The sequence below is a fragment of the Acipenser ruthenus genome, chromosome 20 (assembly GCF_902713425.1).
Source record: "Acipenser ruthenus chromosome 20, fAciRut3.2 maternal haplotype, whole genome shotgun sequence".
NCBI lineage: Eukaryota > Metazoa > Chordata > Actinopteri > Acipenseriformes > Acipenseridae > Acipenser > Acipenser ruthenus.
In genome coordinates this window covers 9,323,140-9,346,735 of record NC_081208.1, presented here as the reverse complement: position 1 = coordinate 9,346,735, position 23,596 = coordinate 9,323,140, and the positions used below count along the sequence as shown (strand labels likewise).

The following is a 23,596-nucleotide window of genomic DNA, read 5'->3' as shown; positions in this document are numbered from 1 at the left end:
GTGTGAGAAATACTCAATTAGAGGTAGCCACCAAACACCTACAAACATACAATATAATCAGTCAGGCATCATATTGTTTTATATACACTAATATCAATGCTGATAAAAATAAAGAACTAATCAGCCTATAGTTGTATTTTACACTTATATGAATTAGGGGAGGGGGGAAATAGGACCTCTTAAACTAACGTCACTACATATAAAATAAAACCACTGACACAACTGCACAACATATGCTTTATTGCCACCTGGAAACCTTGTATTTGCAGTGAACTGTTGATATATTTGTTGTATTAATACATATTGCTAAGGGGTATCAACATATTGGTTTTTAAAGTATGCATGTGATTGATTTTGATTGATCCAGAAAATCCTAATAGATCTTCTATACATCTGTTTTAGCAAACCATAACCACTGTTAACGGAAGCAGAGTTTCCTGCCGCACCCACTTATTGTAATTTCCGATGGCTTTAAGCCTGGAAATGGTAGAGGGTTTAAAATCTGTGGTATTGTATTACTGGGTGGGACTCTGCTGTTTTCTGCACACTTTATTCCCACATGTAAAGCATGATGCCCGGCCTCCTCTGAGCACCTCAATGCCGAGTGGCCAGACAGGCACGTTACTAGCAAGGGGGAGGTTCAGTTACAAGCAGGATTCTTTACAACCACCAGCAGGGTTCAAAGCAGGGCACAGACCTCCCATAACTGCATGCCTTACAGCTCAGGTGCCATCTTCTTGAGAAATGCATTCAAACTGCTTGAGACACTTTCAATAGGATTTACTCATTTATGGTGACACATTATGGTCATCAAAAGCTTTTTTGCTTTCAGACATACAAAGAGGTGACCTGCTTTTTTTAACTCTGTCACGTCACCAAGTATGTGCTATGCCTCAACACAGCACTGTTCATTTTTTTTTACCAAACAGACATTGGTATGTACATTAGTAGTACACATTATGGATGCATGTACTAACAGAAAAAGAGATTGGTTAGCTGCCACATAAGTGGATTACTGTAAGATGTCTTGTACAACTAACCCTTGTTATGTGTCCCATATTTTGAGAAATACTGGCTTTGAATTAAACCATTGCATTGAGGAGAAATAAAGAAACAAAATGTAGATACAAATGGGCTGCTTTAAATTGACCTCATAGCCCTGTTTACTGAGAAACCCATAGTAAAAATGATCATGGTAGATATTTCACATTTCATTTAGCGTTAAATGCACTGTAGACATCCATTATCTATAAACCATGACATCATACATAGTAACCCCTGGCTGAACCCAGTAGACACCTGCGGAATTCACAGACATTTGCTTGTTGAGAGCCAGTCATCTGGTGTCAACTAGAAAACCTTCATATGAGTCAATTGAACACAAACAACTGGTGGTAATGCTTCAGTCGGACCTGTTAACTAGTTATCCAGATGCCATTTTTTATTTTTATTTTATTTGAACCTGGTCAGGAACTCTTACGCTTAAATCAGAGGTTCTCATACTTTGTGCTTGGGGAATCCCTTCAAGTGAAAAATATTCTGATTAAGGATCAACTGAAAACTGAGAGAAAAGGTAATCGCAGAGATTGAAAACACATGCACATTAAATATACGTGTTGTTTTAGGAGACTTTTGTGTGGTCCCCAGTTTGAGAACCCCTGATTTAATAAAAACAGCTTGCTGCTGTGCACTGGGCTCTCGTTGTCCCTCCTAGCAGCCTGCTTGTCAGACAGGCTTTCACCACCCAGAGCCATCCCTCTAAATAACTCTCCTGTTGGTCTCAGGTGTCTTCCAGCATGCCAAGAAATTGTTTCTGAGTGAGCAAGCAGGCCAGCTCCAGGAGTTTGCACGGAAGAATGTGGCCAATGCTCTGTCTATGGCGAACATGGTGATGGGACTGTGCTCTATCCTCTGCAGCCTCAATGGGTGGGTATCTGGTTAGACTTGTGTTCTAAATGGGTGAATATCTGAGTGCTTGGATATTGTGAGACTCGTGTTCTGTGAGACAATAAATGGTAGAATCACTTCTCTCCCTATGTTAGAGTGGTAGCCATGGCCAGCTATACACATGTTGAAGTATGTTGCAATATGCAGAGCGATTAAACTGGGGTCAGTGCGATATGCAGTTTAGTTAACCTGTCCTGCATCTTCAGCATGCGAGAGGGCGGTAGCTGACTAGAAACTGGTTTGTCACAGATAACTACTGAAATACAGTGTTTCACCAGCAGGTGTCATACGCAGAAGATCAGGTCACTAGTTGAACTGATGTTTCTCTAGTTACACAGAAATGTTTCTCTAGTTTAACTGTAAGATTTCTCTATACAGTAACGTTTCTCTAGTTAAACAGTAACGTTTCTCTAGTTAAACAGTAACGTTTCTCTAGTTATACAGTAACGTTCCTCTAGTTAAACAGTAACGTTTCTCTAGTTATACAGTAATATTTCTCTAGTTATACAGTAATGTTTCTCTAGTTATACAGTAACGTTTCTCTAGTTAAAGAGTAATGTTTCTCTAAGCAGTAATGTTTCTCTATCTAAGCAGTAATGTTTCTCTAGCTAAACAGTAAGATTTCTCTAGTTATACAGTAATGTTTCTCTAGTTAACCTATCAATATGGAAATGCAGTTTTAGAGTGGAAACGCTGTGACACTTGTAGACCATTCAATCTGGCATGGCATTCCCCAGGGCCCTTTGTTTTTGTTCCTAGGTTTCTGATTTCTTAATGATAATATTTCCAGACCAATGTTAAACTTTTTTTTTTCTTTTAAGTATAATATTGCTTTAGTAAAGTATTCCACTGAGTAAATTACAATTTTGTTTCTTTAAAAAAGAGAAAAATACCTGTTAAAGTTACAGAAATATATATAAACACAGGAAGCGCTTCATCGAAGGCAGTTTAAGTGGGTGTTTTTTAGCCCTAATTAAACGTTTGTCAGAAATAAAATGTAATATATGTTAACCACAATGTTAATATGCAGGCAATCAGCATGATTCCAGCTCTTATTCATATGGACTGGCACTAATTGTAAAATGTTATCTATGTGTTGCTCGCATGTTTACAAGTCTGTTCACTGTCTGCAGACACCATTACGCTGCGTGCTGGCTGCTTCTGGTGGGGTACCTCCTGGACTTGGCTGATGGAGCGGTTGCTAGGCAACTCAATGCCTGTTCAGCTCTTGGTGAGTTAAGTGTTGTTTCAGCATCAGACCTGAGATACTGCTCTCAGTAATCATGACACAACACATTGTTCAGACTTTCCATATCCTTACAGTAAAACCTTACCTTCCCTTTTAACCAAAAAGGCTGCACTTACACACACAACTAACAAGAATTTTTTTCAGTGTACTTGGTCGCCCTGTAAGCCTACTAGATGAACGAAAAGGAACTGCAATGAAGCCTACCTTTTTGACACAAAATTCAATATGACGTTTCGCTAGTTAAACAGTAAAGTTTCCCTAGTTAAACAGTAACCTTTCTCTAGTTAAAACAGTAACGTTTCTCTAGTTAAACAGTAATGTTTCCCTAGTTAAACAGTTAAATTTCCCTAGTTAAACAGTAACGTTTCTCTAGTTAAGCGGTAACGTTTCTCTAGTTAAACAGTAATGTTTCCCTAGTTAAACAGTTAAATTTCTCTAGTTAAACAGTAACGTTTCTCTAGTTAAGCGGTAACGTTTCTCTAGTTAAACAGTAACGTTTCCCTAGTTAAGCAGTAACGTTTCTCTAGTTAAACAGTAACGTTTCCCTAGTTATGCAGTAATGTTTCTCTAGTTATACAGTAATGTTTCTCTAGTTAAACAATGACATTTCTCTAGTTATGCTAAATCAACTTGAACAAACCATCTTTAACAGTGTATGTAACCTATTCAGTTACCAATACAGAAATGCAGTTTTAGACTGAATGGAAACACTGTGACGCTTGCAAACCATTCAAGCTGACATGATATTCCCCAGGGGCCCTTTGTTTGTGTTCACAGAAACTCTCAACCCTAGTTAAATGTTGTTTCAGCATCAGACCCGAGATACTGCTCTCAGTAATCATGACACAACACATTGGCCACTCACTACGAGTTAAGATGTATGTGTTGTGTCGGTGCCTGCTACTGAACCTGATAAATGAATATGCAGACCAGAGAGGCTTGTGTTATAACGCCAGCTCCTTCTCCTCTGCTGAAGGGGTTGATTTTTCTTTTTCTTCCCTACAAATCATTTTCTCAATGTTAAGGGCTGACGGTACGAGGCATGGAAGCCATGCTTAATCCATGGCGTACCATCTGTGTCGTTTCCCAGGCACTGCTTGTATCTATACAGGTATATATATATATATATATACATATATGTATAAACAAACTGATTAACAATGAGGTATGATTACTGTTCCAGGTGTGGTGCTACTTCAAGAACAAATATGTTTTTATTGATGATTAGAGTGTATCGTTTTTTAACAGTAAATGGAAAAGCGAAAAGATTTTTTGTAGATCATTTATTTGACTGCAGTGTTAATGGTGGTGCGAATACTGTTCTGTGAGCACGACTCAACAGCTTCACATTTTCACAGATGCGTTCTACAGTATATTCTATCAACCAAGTTCCATGGTTTTCTCAGTCATTCTTGATAAAACTTCAGGCTCAACCCTTAATAGACTTTCACATTAATCTGCTTGCTGTCTGGCAGTGCATCTGCATTTTAGCGAATGTTTTAAGAGCCTAGATTGTATAGTGTTTTAGCAGGATTTGACTTTCCATAATTGTTGTTGTGTATGATATTTGTCTAGTCTTAACAGTGTTGTTACTCCTTTAGCAAAGGTTAGTAAATATGCTTCATTAATGTATGCTTGTGCCAAGGAGTTTGAGGTATAACTAGGGCTTATGATTTTTGGCTTTAACCATTGAAAAACGATAAAATACTCCTGATACAAAAAAAATGAAATCGGTGTATAGTTAATAAACACAGGAAAACACCGGAAAAACACTGGAAATGGTTACTCAATTCACGCTGACTTCACCGCTTTCCCATTTTAAAAAAAAAATACTTCAAAAAACAAAGCTACCTTTCCGTGCAGTTGGGCAATGTTCCTCCTTCCTGACTCGTACCTATCATTCATTCGTTCTGAATACTTTAAACCCACCCCAACTACTGAGTGGCAGCAAATTCTACATTTCTATTGGAGACTCCGCTTGTGAGATTTAAAACGAGATTACAATTACAGTAGAAGGCTTGTTCACAGGATTTAAAGCTATATTACAGTTAGATAATGAGAATTTAAACAGAATTGCAAATTGTGGCGAAATATAAAAACACACAAAAAACCCAGAAGAATGTGCCCGTGACCGAAAGGATTTTGTTGTGGAAGCCAGCAAAGGAAAGAAGGTACAACTAAATGTGCAAATACTGTCGAGTTACTACTATTGTGACAGAAAGAAAACGACCAAGCATTTTGGGAAGTATCCGAAAACAGTAATTTCATACAGTATATAAAAAGCGAAAGCCGCGAAAAAAACATTTAAAGAAATAATAATAATAATTAATAAAAACCGAAACACAGAAGCCCTGGTATAACTCATTTTAAAGAATTTGTTGTTGGTTACTGCACAGTGTTTGTGGCTTGAGCCCATATAGAAATACTACAGTACATGCTATAGCAAAGTAGTGTTTTTGGACAGTACTATAGTATTTTCTTGTATGGGATAGCTGCAGTGTATTATTATTAAAATGAAAAAAAAAAAAAGTAAATATGGTGGATCTTTCTTGTGATGTATTTCTCTCAAAGTATATTGACAGTTATTTTTTTCCAAAGCTCTCACCAGCTCCACATTTCACACCCTGCTCTGCGTTTCGCAGCTATTGTGCACAAATGGCAATTGATGCATGACTTAATATGTGTTTTTTGTCAATTGCACAATCACTTTTAAACTAACCACAGTGAATCCAGTGGGATTATTCTGATTGTGTGAGTAATTGGTGCTTACAGCGTTCAGCATATCTGAAATTGCTTAAATCTTTGACCCATAGCAGTATAATGAATTCATCCCCTCCTCCCCTACAGGAGACTGCTATAAGCTGGCCAGTGGTGTACAACAGGGGGAATGCTGTTTACCAGAAAGGTGGCAGGATCCATGCAGCCCTGCTAACCCTAGTGCTTTCACTGCCTCTGCTGGTGACTCTGCGGAGTGAAAAGGAAAACTGCTTTCTAAAGATAATCCAGCAGAGAAAATCAATCAAAAAGTACAATTGTACTTTTTAGTATGTGATTCACCATGGATCTTGCCTGAGAAGCCCAAAACTTAGTATTTAAAAATAGACCTAGTATAGATAATTAGGTTTAAGCAAGAAAGTGTATCCTTCCTTATCCACTGACGTCTGTTACTTTAGTTAAGGCAGTCCAAGATTAGAGCTAACCAGGTTCTCCATATTTAAACCCCATGATAGGAGGCATGCTGGTCCAATAGTTAAAGTAAGGGGCTTGTTACCAGGATGTTCCTAGTTCAATCCTAGCAGCCACTGACTCACTGTGTGTGACCCTGAGCAAGTCACTTAACCTCCTTGCGCTCGGTCCTTCAGATGAGACGTAAAACAAGCAAGGTCCTATTGTAAGTGACTCTGCAGAAGCACATGTGATGCATAGTTCAGCCTCTAGTTCTTTTGACAGAGATCACAAGACACATGAATGAACCGAATTTGTCATTGCAAAGGCGTGACAAAACAGCTGCTGATTTGGCCAAATGTGTCCGCCAGTTTTGACAGAAACTGGATTTGTTTATCAACCAAATGACAAGAGCCTGATTTCACAATTTCCAGTTATTGAGCAGTGGTGTCAGTTTTGAAAATGAGCGCTGTGTTACCTGGCTGACAGAACTGCAGATTGCATTCTCCCATCGAGTCCAGGATTCTGACAGGATGGGTCTTGCATGCTCATTTCTAAAAGATCCTTTCTCTTTTGCAGTCAGAAATGTGAAACAGTTGGAAAAACTGTTATCACTGAATCGACAGCAATTTGAAAGTGACTTCCTTTCTCTGCAAGCCTCAGGCGACGTTGCTCAGTCACACATTCGGAGCACCTGATCTAATATACTTCAATCTGAGGATTATGCTGAAGTCAAATCTGTTGGCGCCAGGCTGTTGTCTATGTTCGTGCCAACTTACCTCTGCAAAGCCATGTTTTCAAATCAAAGTTTAGGAGTAGACTTACAGAAGTAAATCTGGAAGTACAGATGCACTGTGCAGAGAGCAACCCCCTTGACTCCCAATTTCCAGTTACTGGTGCAGAATAAGAACTCTCAGATTTCACATTGATCACACAGAACGTAATTCCCAGTATTTCATTTCCCAGACACTGGAAACGTTTTGTTTTTCATAATGTGCAAACGTGTTTAAATAAAGTGCTGTTACTGTTGAATGTGTATATACAAAAGCACTGTTTAATAATTTATTTGTTCAATAAACTTTTCCACAGCTTTTATTTATTTTGTGTTAATAAATAGTGTTCTACACTTTTAGCACTGCACGTGTGTATGTATATGTATGTATATATGAGAACTTCCTTTAACTTAAAGTAGTGCCAGATATGTTTTTAAATTAAAAATACTATAACATGCGTTTCTTTTACAAATGCACACTTGAGACTTCAGCAGCTAATGGAATTGCAAAATGTCTAAGGAGGGTTATGGAATGATTTAGCTACAATTACTTGAAATGCTGAAAACAAGCAGAAAACACCCCACCTCATTTTGGGTACAGTGCAGTTGACTGTGAAACACCAGTGTTAATGGTGCGACTTCTCTTTTTGCAGGAGCTCAGCTGGATGATTTTGCAGATTTCACCACGTTTGGCATCGCCACGGCGCTGCTGCTGCAGGCACATGGTTTAATGGATGGCATTCTGGTGATCTTCTACGTTATGGCTGTTTTCACTCGTCTCTGCTTTTACTCTAGTGGTAAGAAAAAAAGCAGATCTTTCTTGAGATACCCATACTTCTCAGAATGCTCTTAGCAAAACAGAGAGTTGTAATTGTCCTACTTGTTTTCTAATGACGTTTATAATTACTAAAATCTTAATATTTGAAACATACTAAACATCCACTAATTCAAAAGGTTCAATCCATATTCTAAGTAAAGTATAAAACACTTAGGCAAGTAGACAAATGCTACACTTCTTCAAGACACTGGAGTTATACAGTCAGCCTGGCTGTGCGAAGTTGCCAGTCTTTGCTGGGGATTTCACAGGGAGCGTTGCATTGCCTCTGGTGTTCTTACGGGTTATGCAGGTAAAACAGACTCTTCACTACGCTACAGTGGACCTGACTGGCGAGGCCTCCAGTGAGTTCAAATCAGACACCTTCGGGGTTGATGCTGATATCAAGAGGCCTGTAGCTCGCAGACATGCACTGCAGAGCTCTTGGGTGTAAAGAGGCATTTGGCTTGATCATGGAATTGGAGGATGCCCTTCAGTCTCTGCTTGTCAACTGTCTTTTGAAACTGTCTCCGACGGGTAATTGACACTTAACAGAAACGCTGGTATCATCCCCAGCTTTCATTAATAACGATGTTGCAACAAAGACAATGACCTGAAAAACAAGCTGGTCACCAAAGGATTTCAATTCAAAGTGTTCCTGCTGCCTGCATTCCAGTTAACTATTAAGTGACCCACCAAAAATGTGTTTTAGCTCTCCTGAGAAAAATGGAACGTTACCTTTCACCTTCACTTGTAAATATGTCTGTTGTATGAATCCCTGAGTGGCTCACCTGGTAAAAGCACGGGTTAGGGAGGCAAAATTGTCAGGGACTGTATCTCCTCATTGTGCAACAGAGCACCCAGTGAGCTCATGCGAACAGCTGCAGGGCTGACCTTTGTCTTCCAGAGCTCCTGGATCTTTAGATCAGTGCATAGTTCTCCTGAGTGCTTTTGTCGATTGCTGCAGCGAGGGAGTGTAATTAGATATTCTAAATTGGAGAGAACACCGGGGACACTATAAATTACACTGAAAATACACACTGGTTAGCATACAAGTTTTCAATAATTGTTCTAAGTCTTGCCACTACTGGTAATGGTGTTATCTATTCTTTCTGCTAGGGTTTCCTCCTGGGCATTGTAATATTAGCATGCTATTCCAATGGTATTTATTTCTGTAAGGGAGGCAGTTCACTCATCACAGACTGTCTTCCTCAGGCATCCCCTTCATGTACCGAGGGCTGCCCTGCCCCTATGCCTCCGCTATCCTGGCCTGCACCAGCCTGCTGACAGGAGCCAATGTGCTGGTGCTGCGCATCACTGCTGTGCTGATGATCCTCTTCATGGTGGACCACGGATTCTACCCCCACGACAAGGTGCTAGAGTCCCAGGCCTGGAAGAAGATTGTCTATGCAGGCGGTGAGTTTCAAACTATTTCATGGATTGTACACACATGATACAACAAAATACGCCATTACACAGACTTGAACCCACTGTGGGGTGAACTGTATGCCATGGGCCTACATCAGAGCTCTTACTAAATATTAGTGCTGGGACACACATGGTCCTCTCATTCTAAATTCAGACACTTATTTGTATATTCAATAATTTGCAAAATGTAATCAAAGCCTTTATATGTAACACTGTATTAAAGTAGAAAAATATTTCATTAGTAAGAATAGTTTTTGAAGGCTTTACTTTACCTGACTACTTTGAACTACTAAGTTGAACTACTATTAATTTTTTTTAAATGTTTTAAAAATGTTTTTTGTATTTCAGGCCAAAAACAGTACATAAGGTATAAAGCTGAAACAGACATGGATTTTTGCCTTACATGCATTACATGAATACATTCCAATTCATTCAAATATTTGGATATTTGTCCCAGCACTACTAAATATCTTGGTATTTCTGAAAAAATAATCTCCCATCTTCAGATACATGTAAAATAGGGATGCAAATCAGTTAGGATTGGTTCCGTTTTTAATCAACTGTGTTTTTAAAACCAGAACCGAAAGTTTAAAACCAAAAAACCAAACTGCATTTGTGCAGCCAAGGGAACGGCTACCATTATTACACACGTTGTTTTAACTGTGTTGTCTCACTCATACCAATGTCTAAATTAATTAGACACAATGTAGAAAGAATAAAATAATGTATTGAGAGAGAGCTCCTTTAACCTGGAGGCCCTGTTGTTGCTGGAGTCAGCTGTAAGTAGAACTTCAGCTCCTGGCTTTTGAAATTGCGATTATTTAATCAACATGTTGGCTTCAAAGTGACAGAGAAGTTTGGCGGTCTTTTAAAATAGCTTCTGATGAGGAGACACTTCTAATTTAAAATGTGACCTAGATTGATGCAAGCAAAAACTTTATTATATTAACTATATATATATATTACAGTGCCATGAAAAAGTATTTGCCCCGTCTGATTTTCTGCATTTTTGCACATTTTTCACATTGTATTTGGTCAGATTTTTTTGTGGGTTGTAGTAGTATATAGAGGGAGTCTGAGAGAAAAAATGAAGTTTGGTGCATCTTTCATTTGTTTGGTGTGCAAGGTAATCAAACATGCAATCTTCAGGTGTGAAAAAGTTATTGCCCCCCCCCCCCCCCCCCCCCCAGTTAACTCAACCCAATTAAAGGGATAATTAGGGTCAGCTGTTTGAGTACTTTGGTTAACAACCAGGCCTGATTTGGGCCAGCCCTGCCCAATATAAATCTGACTAACTTTGGCCCTTACCATCAGAGTGAAGTTGTCAGGACACAGGTTGTAGAGGCACATCATGCCACGAACAAAAGAAATTCCTGAAGACCTCAGGAAAAAAGTTGTTGATGCCTATCAGTCTGGAAAAGGTTACAAAGCCATTTCTAAGGCTCTGGGGCTCCACCGAACCACAGTCAGAGCCATATTGTCCAAATGGAGAAAGTTTGGGACAGTAGTGAATCTTCCCAGGAGTGGCCGTCCTGCCAAAATCTCTCCAATGAGCAAGGCGTAAAATTGTCCAGGAAGTCACAAAGAACCCTAGAACAACATCCAGGTATCTGCAGGCCTCTCTTGCCTCGGCTGAGGTCAGTGTTCATGACTCCACCATCGGAAAGACACTGGACAAAAATGGGATTCATGGCAGAGTATCAAGGCGGAAACCATTGCTCACTAAGAAGAACATGAATGCTCGTCTCAAGTTTGCCAAAAAGCACCTGGATGATCCTCGAGTTCTGGAACAATGTTCTATGGACAGATGAGTCAAAAGTGGAAGTTTTTGGCTGAAAACCAAACACTGCATTCCACAGTAAGAACCTCATACCAACGGTCAAGCATGGTGGTGGTAGTGTCATGGTTTGGGGATGCTTTGCTGCATCAGGACCTGGATGCCTTGCCATCATTGAAGGAACCATGAATTCTGCTCTGTATCACAGAATTCTACAGGAGAATGTCCATGAGCTGAAGCTGAAGCGCAGCTGGGTCATGCAGCAAGACAATGATCCGAAACACACAAGCAAGTCTACATCAGAATGGTTGAAGAACAAGAAATTTAAATTTTTGGAATGGCCTAGTCAAAGCCCAGACCTAAACCCCATTGAGATGTTGTGGCAGGACCTGAAACGAGCAGTTCATGCTCGAAAACCCACAAATGTCACTGTGTTGAAGCAGTTCTGCATGGAGGAGTGGGCCAAAATTCCTCCACGGCGATGTGAGAGACTAATCAATAACTACAAGAAGCGTTTGGTTGCAGTTATTGCTGCTAAAGGTGGCGTAACCAGTTATTGAGTCTAAGGGGGGGATTACTTTTTCACACAGGGGCATTGGGTGTTGCATAACTTTCTTTAATAAATAAATGAAATATGTATCAAATTTGTGTTATTTGTTCACTCAGGGTCCCTTTTATCTAATATTAGGTTTTGGTTGAAGATCTGATAACATTCAGTGTCAAAAATATGCAAAAATGCAGAAAATCAGACGGGGCAAATACTTTTTCACAGCACTGTCTATATATATATATATATATATATATATATATATATATATATATATATATATATATATACAGACGTGCTCAAATTTGTTGGTACCCCTCCACAAAAAACGAAGAATGCACAATTTTCTCTGAAATAACTTGAAACTGACTAAATTAATTGGCATCCACCATTGTTTATTCCATATTTAATAGAAATCAGACTTTGCTTTTGATTTTTTATTCAACATAATATTGTAAATAATAAAACAAATGAAAATGGCATGGACAAAAATGATGGGACCGCTAACCTAATATTTTGTTACACAACCTTTAGAGGCAATCACTGCAATCAAACGTTTTCTGTAGCTCTCAATGAGACTTCTGCACCTGTTAACAGGTAGTTTGGCCCACTCTTCCTGAGCAAACTGCTCCAGCTGTCTCAGGTTTGATGGGTGCCTTCTCCAGACTGCATGTTTCAGCTCTTTCCATAGATGTTCGATAGGATTCAGATCAGGACTCATAGAAGGCCACTTCAGAATAGTCCAATGTTTTGTTCTTATCCATTCTTGGGTGCTTTTAGCTGTGTGTTTTGGGTCATTATCCTGTTGGAGGACCCATGACCTGCGACTGAGTCAGAGCTTTCTGACACTGGGCAATACGTTTCGCTCCAGAATGCCTTGATAGTCTTGAGATTTCATTGTGCCCTGCACAGATTCAAGGCACCCTGTGCCAGGCGCAGCAAAGCAGCCCCAAAACATAACCGAGCCTCCTCCATGTTTCACTGTAGGTATGGTGTTGTTTTCTTTGAAAGCTTCATTTTTTCGTCTGTGAACATAGAGCTGATGTGACTTGCCAAAAAGCTCCAGTTTTGACTCATCTGTCCAAAGGACATTCTCCCAGAAGGATTGTGGCTTGTCAATATGCATTTTAGCAAATTCCAGTCTGGCTTTTTTATGTTTTTCTGTCAAAAGTGGAGTCCTCCTGGGTCTTCTTCCATGGAGCCCACTTTTGCTCAAAAAGCAACGGATGGTGAGTTCAGAAACTGACGTACCTTCACCTTGGAGTTCAGCTTGTATCTCTTTGGCAGTTATCCTTGGTTCTTTTTCTACCATTCGCACTATCCTTCTGTTCAATCTGGGGTCGATTTTCCTCTTGCGGCCGCGCCCAGGGAGTTTGGCTACAGTTCCATGGACCTTAAACTTCTTAATAATATTTGCAACTGTTGTCACAGGAACATCAAGCTGCTTGGAGATGGTCTTGTAGCCTTTACCTTTACCATGCTTGTCTATTATTTTCTTTCTGATCTCCTCAGACAACTCTCTCCTTTGCTTTCTCTGGTCCATGTTCGGTGTGGTGCACACAATGATACCAAACACCACAGTGACTACTTTTCTCCATTTAAATAGGCTGAATGACTGATTATAAGATTGGAGACATGTGTGATACTAATTAAAGAAACTAATTAGTTTGAAATATCACTATAATCCAATTATTTATTCTCTTTTCTAAGGGGTACCAACAAATATGTCCAGGCCATTTTAGAATATCTTTGTAGAATAAGCAATAATTCATCTCTTTTCACAGCTTCTTTGCTTTATTCTATGACATACCAAAGGCATGCAAGTATACATGATAAATAGCTTTTAATTTCATCACTTTTCAGGAGGAATGAAGCATTATTTCAATGAGCTGTAAGGGTACCAACAAATTTGAGCATGTCTGTATATAGCCATTTATTATAGCCTGTTACTATAATACATGTGACTGGATAAGGCCCTTATACTTGAATGCAATCAATATGCCGATTACAGCAACAAACTCATTTCAGTACCTGCACAGTAAATGAAGCTCCCTTAATAATAATAAACTGCCCTGCTCACAGAAGCTTCAATTTAAAGCAGCTTCCAAATATGTGTCCGCAGCTTCCCTTTCACTTGTTTTTCAGCTTGACACATTTTACTGCTTATTCCAGTTTCACAATTGTTCGGGACCTCAACTAACATTTTCTTTTCTTTTAATACTTTTTGCATTTGGATGTTTTAGTCAGTTCAGCATCAATAATTCATTTTTTTATTAGGTCTGCACAGAGTAAATTTAACAAGACAATTATTTTTTTTAACTCAAACTTTCAGCTCCAGCTTTCTACTTCTAAGGATGAGTGTTTGTGTATGCCGGGTAGTATGAGTCTTTCAACAACAAACCCTGTTAAAACGTGTTCACACTCTATCTGTACGATACTGATAAAAAAACAAAAACACACGTGGTTTAGAATATACCAATTCGATACCACTTTCTGTCCTAAGTCACTTTTCAGCACCAGTACATTGCATCCCCAATGCAAAATATTTTCATGAGAAGTAAATCCCACAAATGTAATGTTACTAAAATTAAAGAATAAGCCACACAGTGGTTTGCATTGTTGTATAAAAGACCCAGACTGGTACAATGAATGTATAGGTATGTGGTCACTGTGCCTGTCCCCTAAAGCTTGCACTAATCCAGGGTTTCTCTGGTTTCTCTGGTTTCTCTTTTCTTGCAGGAGTTGTCATGGTGCTGTGTTCTTCATTTCCCTCGGCTTGTGTTTACTACCTAATATGGTCAGTCTCCTACATTCTCTTCCCAGCAGCTCTCTGGAGTTGTAAAGTGTAACACAAACCCCAGCAAGTATCCTCCTCATTTTAACCTTTCCAGCAAAAGCTTTGGCTACGGAAGCTGAGCCAGTGTTGGATAGACTCCATCATGAGGCAGCATGTCACCATGACAACTAAAGACACATTAACCTTCGACCTGAATAGGCTGCGACAGTCCTCAGTCTCTTTTTATTGAAGTGCTGATTTTAGGATTTTGGTGTTTTAAAAACCCTTCTGTATAGACGATTGTATATGTACATTAACTTGGTCGTCTAATGGAATATGATTCCATACAAAACTGCATTTTTAAAAGGCTCTTTCTTTGTGTTAAACGGATTGTATATTGCTTCTGTATTACTGATGGGGGTATAATTGATATAACTGGGAGGATATTTAGGCAGTTGGTGATTTGCTGAGCTACAGCTGAGAAGTTGGAGAGATGGTCACAGTTTACTAATCTGATACCCCTCACACAGGCCTTGTAGCAAAGGCTTCAGCCTTTATACTTGGAGTTTTTCAAGATTTTGTAATAAACTGAACATACAAATGTATACCAGCTGCTTAAAGACCTATTGTGACCCTTGTACACCTCTACCATAAAAGCATAATAACAAATAGTAAAAAAAAACATGGTAAAGGATTAAAAAAAAAACAACATGTAACCTTTTTTACATTGAATTAACTTAACAGCATGATAACGTGTGTCCTTGTGTTTCGGCAGAGTACAGTCCTGAATATTTCATGTATGTCTATAGCATGCAAACTTTCCAAAGCCAGTCGTTGCCCCCCAGTGTGAGGAGGCACATTCAAGTATCTGCCCAGAAAGCTGCTGCTTCTCATCTGTGTCTCTCTGTGCATTTCTTCTTGATAAGGGGCTGTGCTGTTTTTCACTGTCATAGCAGAAGCAGGACAGAAGATATTTTTCCCGATATGTAAGATTTGTATATTTTTTTAAACAGTTGAAGGCTGTGTTAAAATGTATATTTATGTGATATAATGTATAAGCTATGCCCACTGTGAATGAGATTTAGGAAAGTATATCATCAGGACTGGTTTATACTGGTCTTCAGACTACTGGGAGACGTAACGTGACTGGCTAAAGTTCAACTCCACTATAGAGACTAGAAATCATCACAGTAGCTATGCTTTCATCAACAAGACAAACACATTTTTAGTGAACTTGCACAATTTCACACAATATATGCAAATCTTATTGTACAAAAAACTGTTTCCATCAAACTGGATTCTAGCAAACAAACAGCTGTACGTAATGACGTCACAAGTTTTAAAAAAAATGGTTATTGCATAAATGTTTTTTATCTGAATAACAAAAAAAAAAAGTTTGATGCATTTCCATTCATTTTTTTTTCTATTCACTTGCTAGTTTGTAAACTCAAATGAATAACCAGCCTCGCTGAGCATTCAGGTTATATAACTGCTGCTGGACTGAAAATGGACCAAGAAGGAACAGCGTATTTTCCAGAATTAACTGAAATTGCACAAGCATTGATTGAGATATATATATATATATATATATATATATATATATATATATATACATACATGTACACACACTAATATAGCCTCTAAATTTAAAAGTATTTTTTGAAGCTGTACTTTTTCCCTTATATGTAATTTAAGTAATCGTTATAATAATAATAATAATAATAATAATAATAATAATAATAATAATAAAGCAGACAGTATGGCAGTCCAGTATCAGATCCCCACCAGAGATAGCTGTACCGAAACTTAAAAGAAGATCAATCCTGCTTGGGAAAATGAATATTTTATTTAACACTCCAGGGGTGAAATTTAATGAAGGAATTAAAATTTACAGTGGCCAGAGATCATGCAGAGAATTGGTGTAAAAAGATGATGAAAATATTAAACATGTCTGCAGCAGAAAAGAAGATGTGTAAGAAAAGCGAAAGAAAACAGGGTCAGGTGTATGTCGGCATTTGTGAACTTGGACCAAAATGACGCACAGAATGATCTCTGTCTCGCCCAAAAGCTGTTACAGTTTACAACAGGTCAGCTTATTATTTACCATCGTTGTGTAAATGTTGAAGCAAGTTCACTTTGAGTTTTTGAACCTAACAGAAATGGACGCTCTAATGCAAAAAATCTAATTGCAGCCATATTCAATTGTTTGGTAAATGAACAAAATAATTATCCAGTCCAGAAAATTGTGGGGTTTAAATCGGACGGTGTATAGGTAGTGCTAGCCCAGCATTATGAAGTTTGTATATTTTATATGATCATGTCCATTAGTGAGGTTAGTATTTTGTAAGGTGTCTGTCATGTAACGTGACTGTGGTGATCCCTGCAGTGATGTGTTATTTAAGTTGAATTACTGTAACTGCTTTGTCCGCTGCTCCCCAAGCAAGTTTTTATATTACAAAAAAACATAGGAGATTCAAGAATCATTCTTTTTGATAATTACGGGGGTCAATTACAGCTGTGGAAAAAGTTTTGCAGCACCCTACAGTATTAACCAGTTTTGCTTCAAAAAGTCGAATGAAACCTGCTGAATAATGTTACGTTAATATATTGAATTACATACCGCATTGTAGTTTTTCATATACTTAACAAAAAACTATTGATTAATAAAATATCTAAATTCTGTTCATGTAGTTTCTTGTTCATGTAGTTTCCTTCTTTTTTTTAATGATGTCTCAATTCTAAAATTCTAGGTGATGTAAAACTTTTGGTCAGAGCTACAGATCTGATTAACATATGATATGTGTCATTAAGTTTGCATTAAGTGCCATGTCTAGGTAGCTGTGTTGACCACATAAATACCACCATATGACTGAAAAAAGTATGCGCTAGCTCATAAAATGTGTTCAGAAAGTATTTCCATTGCATTTGTATGCATCATTATCATACAGGATATATTTTTGTCTACCCCTATTAAACTTTTTTTTTTTTTTGTCCGCTCACATGGATTAACCAAATTTCTCCTGTTTCCATCACATTTGCTAAGCTTTATTTTTACACCCATGATTTTTAGCGCATAAAAACAGTTTGATGGAAACATAGCTACTGACAGTCTCTCGATTGCCGCATGAACCAGCCTCACACTATAAACTAGAGAAATCATTCCTCAGTGGAACACACTGGACCCTGGTTTAGACTAAAGATCTTCTACACTCAGGTTCTCCATTATCCATGATACTGCCAATAGGGACATGCATTTGGATGCTATTAATTTAGAGGATATCTTTGGACACCCAACATTGTTTTTTAAATACAGCTATTGCTGTGGACTCTACCATGTTAAGCATGTGTTCATTATAAAAAGGGTTTCTGTTTTTTGGTTTTTATAATTTGATCCCAGTTTTGGAGTTTACTTTTAGAAATGTTAAGTTTAATTTGTTAATGGCCAAAAAGCCATGCTCTGAAAAGCAAAAATAAAAATGAAGCAAAAAAAAGAAAAGATTTTTTTAACGGTATTATATATTATCTCTGAACTACTGTGCATAAATGTTTCATTTTTGTTCAGTATAGTATAGCTTCAAATCATCATCCAGCTGTACGCATGCGTGATTTTGATTGAACGGATTTACACTGATATTAGAGTGGGTGAAGCAGGCGTCTGGTGATTGTGCCTGTGGAGAGCGCTCTGTGCTGCTCATGAACTTTGCTGTTTTCAACTTTTTAGAAGTATAAATGCTCCGGTAAACATACATAATGTAATAATCACAATACTCATACTTTGACGGTATGATAACACATCTACAAAAAGTGCAAAGCGTCCCTTTGGATCATTTTTATGTTGGCTTTAATAAAAAGTTTATCATTTTTAGTTATTATAGTTTTGAGGTTAATGTTTTAATTTTAAATGGCACACAATTATATTGAGATGGGAAATAAATGGTAACGTGATAAACATTTACAGTGCAGACTATTTTTGATTATTTATAACTTTGCCAAATAGAAAGCAAATATATGTTTCCGAAGAGATTCCCAAATACTGTCTTTAGACTCTATGCATCCAAAGACCCGCAATTACAAGTTTTATACATTAGGCCTACTGTTTGCTACTCTGTCCTAAACCAGCAGTTTGCCAGACCCAAACTGTTGTGACATACATTATATATTAAATAAATGGAAACCATTTGTTAATCAGATTATTCTGCCTTTTATTGCAACTGTAGTACCATTCAGTAGAGCGAAAACTATGAAGGGGTACTTGAGGTGAAACCTTGAGACAGAGGGGGTACAGTTTAAAAAAAAAAGGTTGAAAACCACTGATCTAAGGTGTTAGTAATAAGTAGCTATCTGTGAGTTTCTTTGAGTGTTTATGGAATAAATGGGAACATTTTATCATTGTTTATCAATTAAAACTGAACATCAGAAATCCTGTTTATAATGAAGATCAGATGCCTGCTCTCAAGAGTCCATATTGCCCTACCCAAACAAAGGGTCACGTCAGGGTTACATACACTTTATTTTGTGGAGTCTTTCTGCGTTTCCTAATGCTACAGCTGGCAGACACAGTTACGGGTGACACCCCACTTTCCCTATAGTATGCAAGTTCAGTAAGCCCTGAATTACACAGTCGGCATGGCACATGGGTTTTGTATTGAGAGGACCATTTAGCAAGTGTGATGATGTGAAACTAAGCAAGTGTAGGAGGGAGGGAAGGCTATCTTAGTCTGAATGCAGGTAGCTCAGTAGTGAGCTCCTGTCTGGGCACTCAGACGTTGCATCTCTGCTGGGTCTTTCTATGAACAAGCACTTAGACATTGACCACAATGCTAACACCACTAAACAAGCACCTGGGCATTGATCACAATGCATACCACCACTAAACAAGCACCTGGGCACTGATCACAATGCATACCACTAAACAAGCACCTGGGCACTGATCACAATGCATACCACTAAACAAGCACCTGGGCACTGATCACAATGCATACCAACACTAAACAAGCACCAGGGCACTGATCACAATTCATACCACTAAACAAGCACCTGAGCATTGATCACAATGCATACCATTAAACAAGCACCTGGGCACTGATCACAATGCATACCACCACTAAACAAGCACTTGGACATTTATCACATGCACTTGACATCAAAATAAAGGTTTTAAAATTCGTATTACTTGTGTTTTATTTAACTTTATTTAACTTCTGCAGCCCTTAAATAAATTGTAGTGGTGTTATAATGTTCACAAAATTAAAGAGGTTATTTAAAGATATCATTTGCAAATTGTGTTTTTATTGATGTGAAGTTTATTATTGAAAACAGAAAATATCAATTTTTGATAATCTAATAGTTTGCAGTCATATCATTTTATCTTTATATAAAAAAAAGTTAAATTATATGTTACAAGTTTTCATCCTTTCAACCAATGTACATACTGATGTATTATAGAAATGGAAATAATGTAGATGTAAATAATATAATTTAATAATCCCCCTATGACAATGTACCTGACTGTCACAGGTACGAATAGATGCTGTGGTATGTAAACGGGGGAGCAAGGTGCATTATGCTGCCCATGAAGATTCAGTCATCAGCAGAGGGCTTCATACCTCAGAAGTTTGGTGTTCACCAATGGTTTCAACAGCACTGCTGCCCCAAGCTAAGCCATTTGGCATTGCCCTACCTGATAATATATACTGTACTAGTATAACACAAATCAGAGGAAGTGTAGTCCACATTGCTGAAGTAACATCAAGATAGATTCTGGAATATCTAATATCTTTGTTTACAAATTTTTCGACGTTTTTTACAGATTTTTCGATGTCAACATACTATAGATGATTTAAAAATAATAATAATAATAAATGGACTTAAATAAAGACTGGCATGATAAACAAAGGCAGCGGGAAGCTTAGTGGAGCTTGTGGGGAGTTTGGACACATGAGGGAAAAGTGACCCTACAAAGACCCCGCTTCATGGAGGCGTTTGTGAAGGATGAGGTGGAGTCTGCAGATGAATGGCTTCGCCTGATGGCCCAACAGCAGCCACCTGCCCAAAGGCCAGAGATGGGCCCCATCAGCTGTCTGTCGAACCAAAGTTGAAGAGGAGGAGCTGCCTGCCCGAAAATGGAAGAACGGGAGGAGTGGCTTTTCCCGGAGGCGAGCAAAGGAGCCACTGCCATCTCCAGAGCCAAAGGGGGAGGAGCCACTGCTGTCTCCAGAGCCAAAGGGGGAGGGCTGGCTGCTGTCACCAGAGCCAAAGGGGGAGGGGCCGCTGCTGTCTCCAGTGCCAAAAGGGGAGGAGCTGCCGCCAAGCTTAAATTCTAAATAATTAGTCTTTGTTTAAATACAACACATTATTTATACGCGGGGCTTTCACCCTGCCAGTGTCCCAATAAATGTGGATTTATACAAGAATAGGACATAAAAGGTTCTAGATACTTGTGACAAAACAAAACATAATTTCTGTCCAGCATGAAAATATGTACACTCAGGTTCCTTTGTAAATGCAGGACAGAACTGTGAGATCACATTGCACATGACGGACAGAAGGTAGATATGATGTTTGCACAGATACTTGTCACAGGTAATGATTTTTGCAAATGCCAGTTGCTGCAGGCCGAGATGCACTGGCTCCTTCTACTTGAACATTGTGTATAAGAGCAGATGCTGCAGGAGCTCTAGGTTTCCTGATCTTCTTTGAATGAGGGGTGTCACTAGTGCCTTGCCTAACATTTCCAGGAAAATTCTGCATTGATACAGCTTGACAGCATTCCAAAGGACAAAATAATGGTATGCCAACGCATCAACCATATGGTAGAAGATGACCAGTGGCCAGCGGGCGGTCATGCATTGACAGGTATAGATTACTGTCAGTTTACCCGGGTTGTCAACTCCTCCTTTGGAGGAATTGTAGTCCAATATCCTCTCTGGCTTCTTGTCATCCCTGGTACACACCATCCCCATGCATGGTGCTCATCGCAATCACATTCTTGCTTTTTTTGGACAGTATGAAACAAATGCTGTGCTTTCATAAAAGAAAATTCTGAAGAGTGCACAGTTTGGTTCTACATCTTTACAGTCTCATTTGGAAGCTCAGGCTTGTTCTCATTGTTCCAAGCGTGGTCAACTTTCTTTTGAGTAGCTCAGCACCAAGTCTGTAGGATGTGAAGAAGTTGTCACTTGTGACATTATGACCTTGGAATCCTTGAGTCATTCCCAACATTACTCACATCCCCTGGTTTCTTGCAGGTACTTCTCCAGGCAGTTTCCCATATTCCATGCATAGCTGGATTTAGCATTGCAGGTTGCCCCTATTTTGATGCCATACTTAGCAGACTTGTTAGGCATATAATGACTAAAAGGACAGTGTCCTCTGAAGGGGACAAGATGTTCATCCACTGTAACATTTGGTCCTGGGTTGTAGAGCAAAGGCAACATCTCTACCCATGTTTCCCACACTTCCCTGATAGCAGCTAATTTGTCTCTTTTCATGTAGGTTGGCTCTAGTATCACGATTATCAAAGCGAATCTCGCTAGCAATGATGTGAAGTGTTTCCAGTGAGTGGCTGGAAATATAGCCCTACCAGTTTCTGTATTCCACAGACTAGCAGTTGCTTCTCATTTGGATCTTTACACTCCAGCTAACAAAATATTATACTGGGAATTAATTAGTATAGGTAGAGAAAAAGGAACATTTAAGGTCAATGGAAACCAGTGTTGGGTCTAAATGAGGAGATCCATATTTATTCAATACATCAGGTTAACAAATAACTTCAAAACCACTCAAAAGCCATTTAAAAGTATTACATTTGCTGTAGATGCTGTTCTAGAATATTATAATACCCTGTACAATGTGTTTTTTCAACTTCCTCTTTTCAGGTATGTTCACAGAGACTATTTTTACATGTACTTTTAATACCATGTTATCACACACTTATCAAGACATTCTTACCTGCACGATGATGATGAATGGTATGTCCAAAAGTGGGTAATAAAATGCTGATCAATTGCTTATTTTACATTTCAAAGCATACCAAACAACCTTGACGTGGTGCAATGGAGCAGGACTAGGGCTGTGTTCACACTGAGCCCCTTAGGGGGGTTGGCTCCGAACTCTAGTGTGAACAAGAAAGTTCACTTGGCAAACGAACCGAACTGAGTCCACCTGAAGACAGGGTGTGACAGGATGTTCGAGTGGTGATGTCACAGACCAGGAAGTAACCACAGACAGGCATGGTACTACAGATGAGTTGCCACTCCGTTCTTAATTCTTTATTAATAACAAAATTATAAAGATTTAATCAAAACATCATGAAACACAGAAATACTCGACAAAACAAAAACGGCACAGTGGCCAAACAAACAAAATAACATGGCATTTATTTGGCCAACATGGCAAAATAAAACAAAACAAAATAAAACAAATACTGTGCTGGTTCAACTCCAGTACGTGTAGCAATTGTTATTTCTTCATTTTAGATCTCTCTCTTACTCCTGTTTTCCTCTTCTCCACTCTCAACCAATCTCTATGACTGGCTGCTTTGCTTTTATATATATATGTGGCCATCTCCCAAATGGTAATTACTTAACTAATTTGGGGGACAGCCACATTATGCACAAGTTTTAGCTGGATGGGGGATTTTAACCCCATCCATGCTGCAAAACAATAACAAAACACTTGCTTTAAAATAAACATAAAACACTAACTTGTAGCCATCACAATCCTGGAGCAACGTCAATAACAAATATTTTGCGACGGAAATATAAATGAACTACCCTGAAATAATACAAATACACAAGGCAGTAGGATTGCACGACAGATCCAAGAAAACTGCTGGATAAGTCAGGTTTGTTTATGACAAAAAAAGAAGCTGAAAGAGTTACTTCGGGTATGTTTAATATTATAATTTAACTTATTTATAAAATATTGGTATTTTTCAATAACATTGATAAAATATGTATGCATTTATTATTATTATTATTATTATTATTATTATTATTATTATTATTATTATTATTATTATTATTATTATTATTATTATTATTATTATTATTATTATTATTATTATTATTATTATTAGTCATAGTAGTAGTAGTATTGTGGACAGCAGTGTGGAGTAGTG

General features: G+C 38.3%; 1 protein-coding gene across 2 annotated transcripts in view; it reads left to right on the top strand.

Annotated features, from left to right (window-relative positions):
- LOC117425599 (transmembrane protein 269-like) overlaps positions 1 to 17,165 on the top strand; it is a 41,957-nt gene extending 24,792 nt beyond the window's left edge. For both annotated transcript variants that reach the window (XM_058993452.1, XM_058993453.1), the window contains exons 3-7: positions 1,785 to 1,926; positions 3,081 to 3,178; positions 7,787 to 7,930; positions 9,163 to 9,363; positions 14,439 to 17,165. In XM_058993452.1, coding sequence (XP_058849435.1) covers positions 1,785 to 1,926; positions 3,081 to 3,178; positions 7,787 to 7,930; positions 9,163 to 9,363; positions 14,439 to 14,548 — 695 coding nt within the window. In that variant the 3' untranslated portion in view covers positions 14,549 to 17,165. The remainder of the gene's footprint in view (positions 1 to 1,784; positions 1,927 to 3,080; positions 3,179 to 7,786; positions 7,931 to 9,162; positions 9,364 to 14,438) is intronic.
- Positions 17,166 to 23,596: the final 6,431 nt, after the last annotated feature.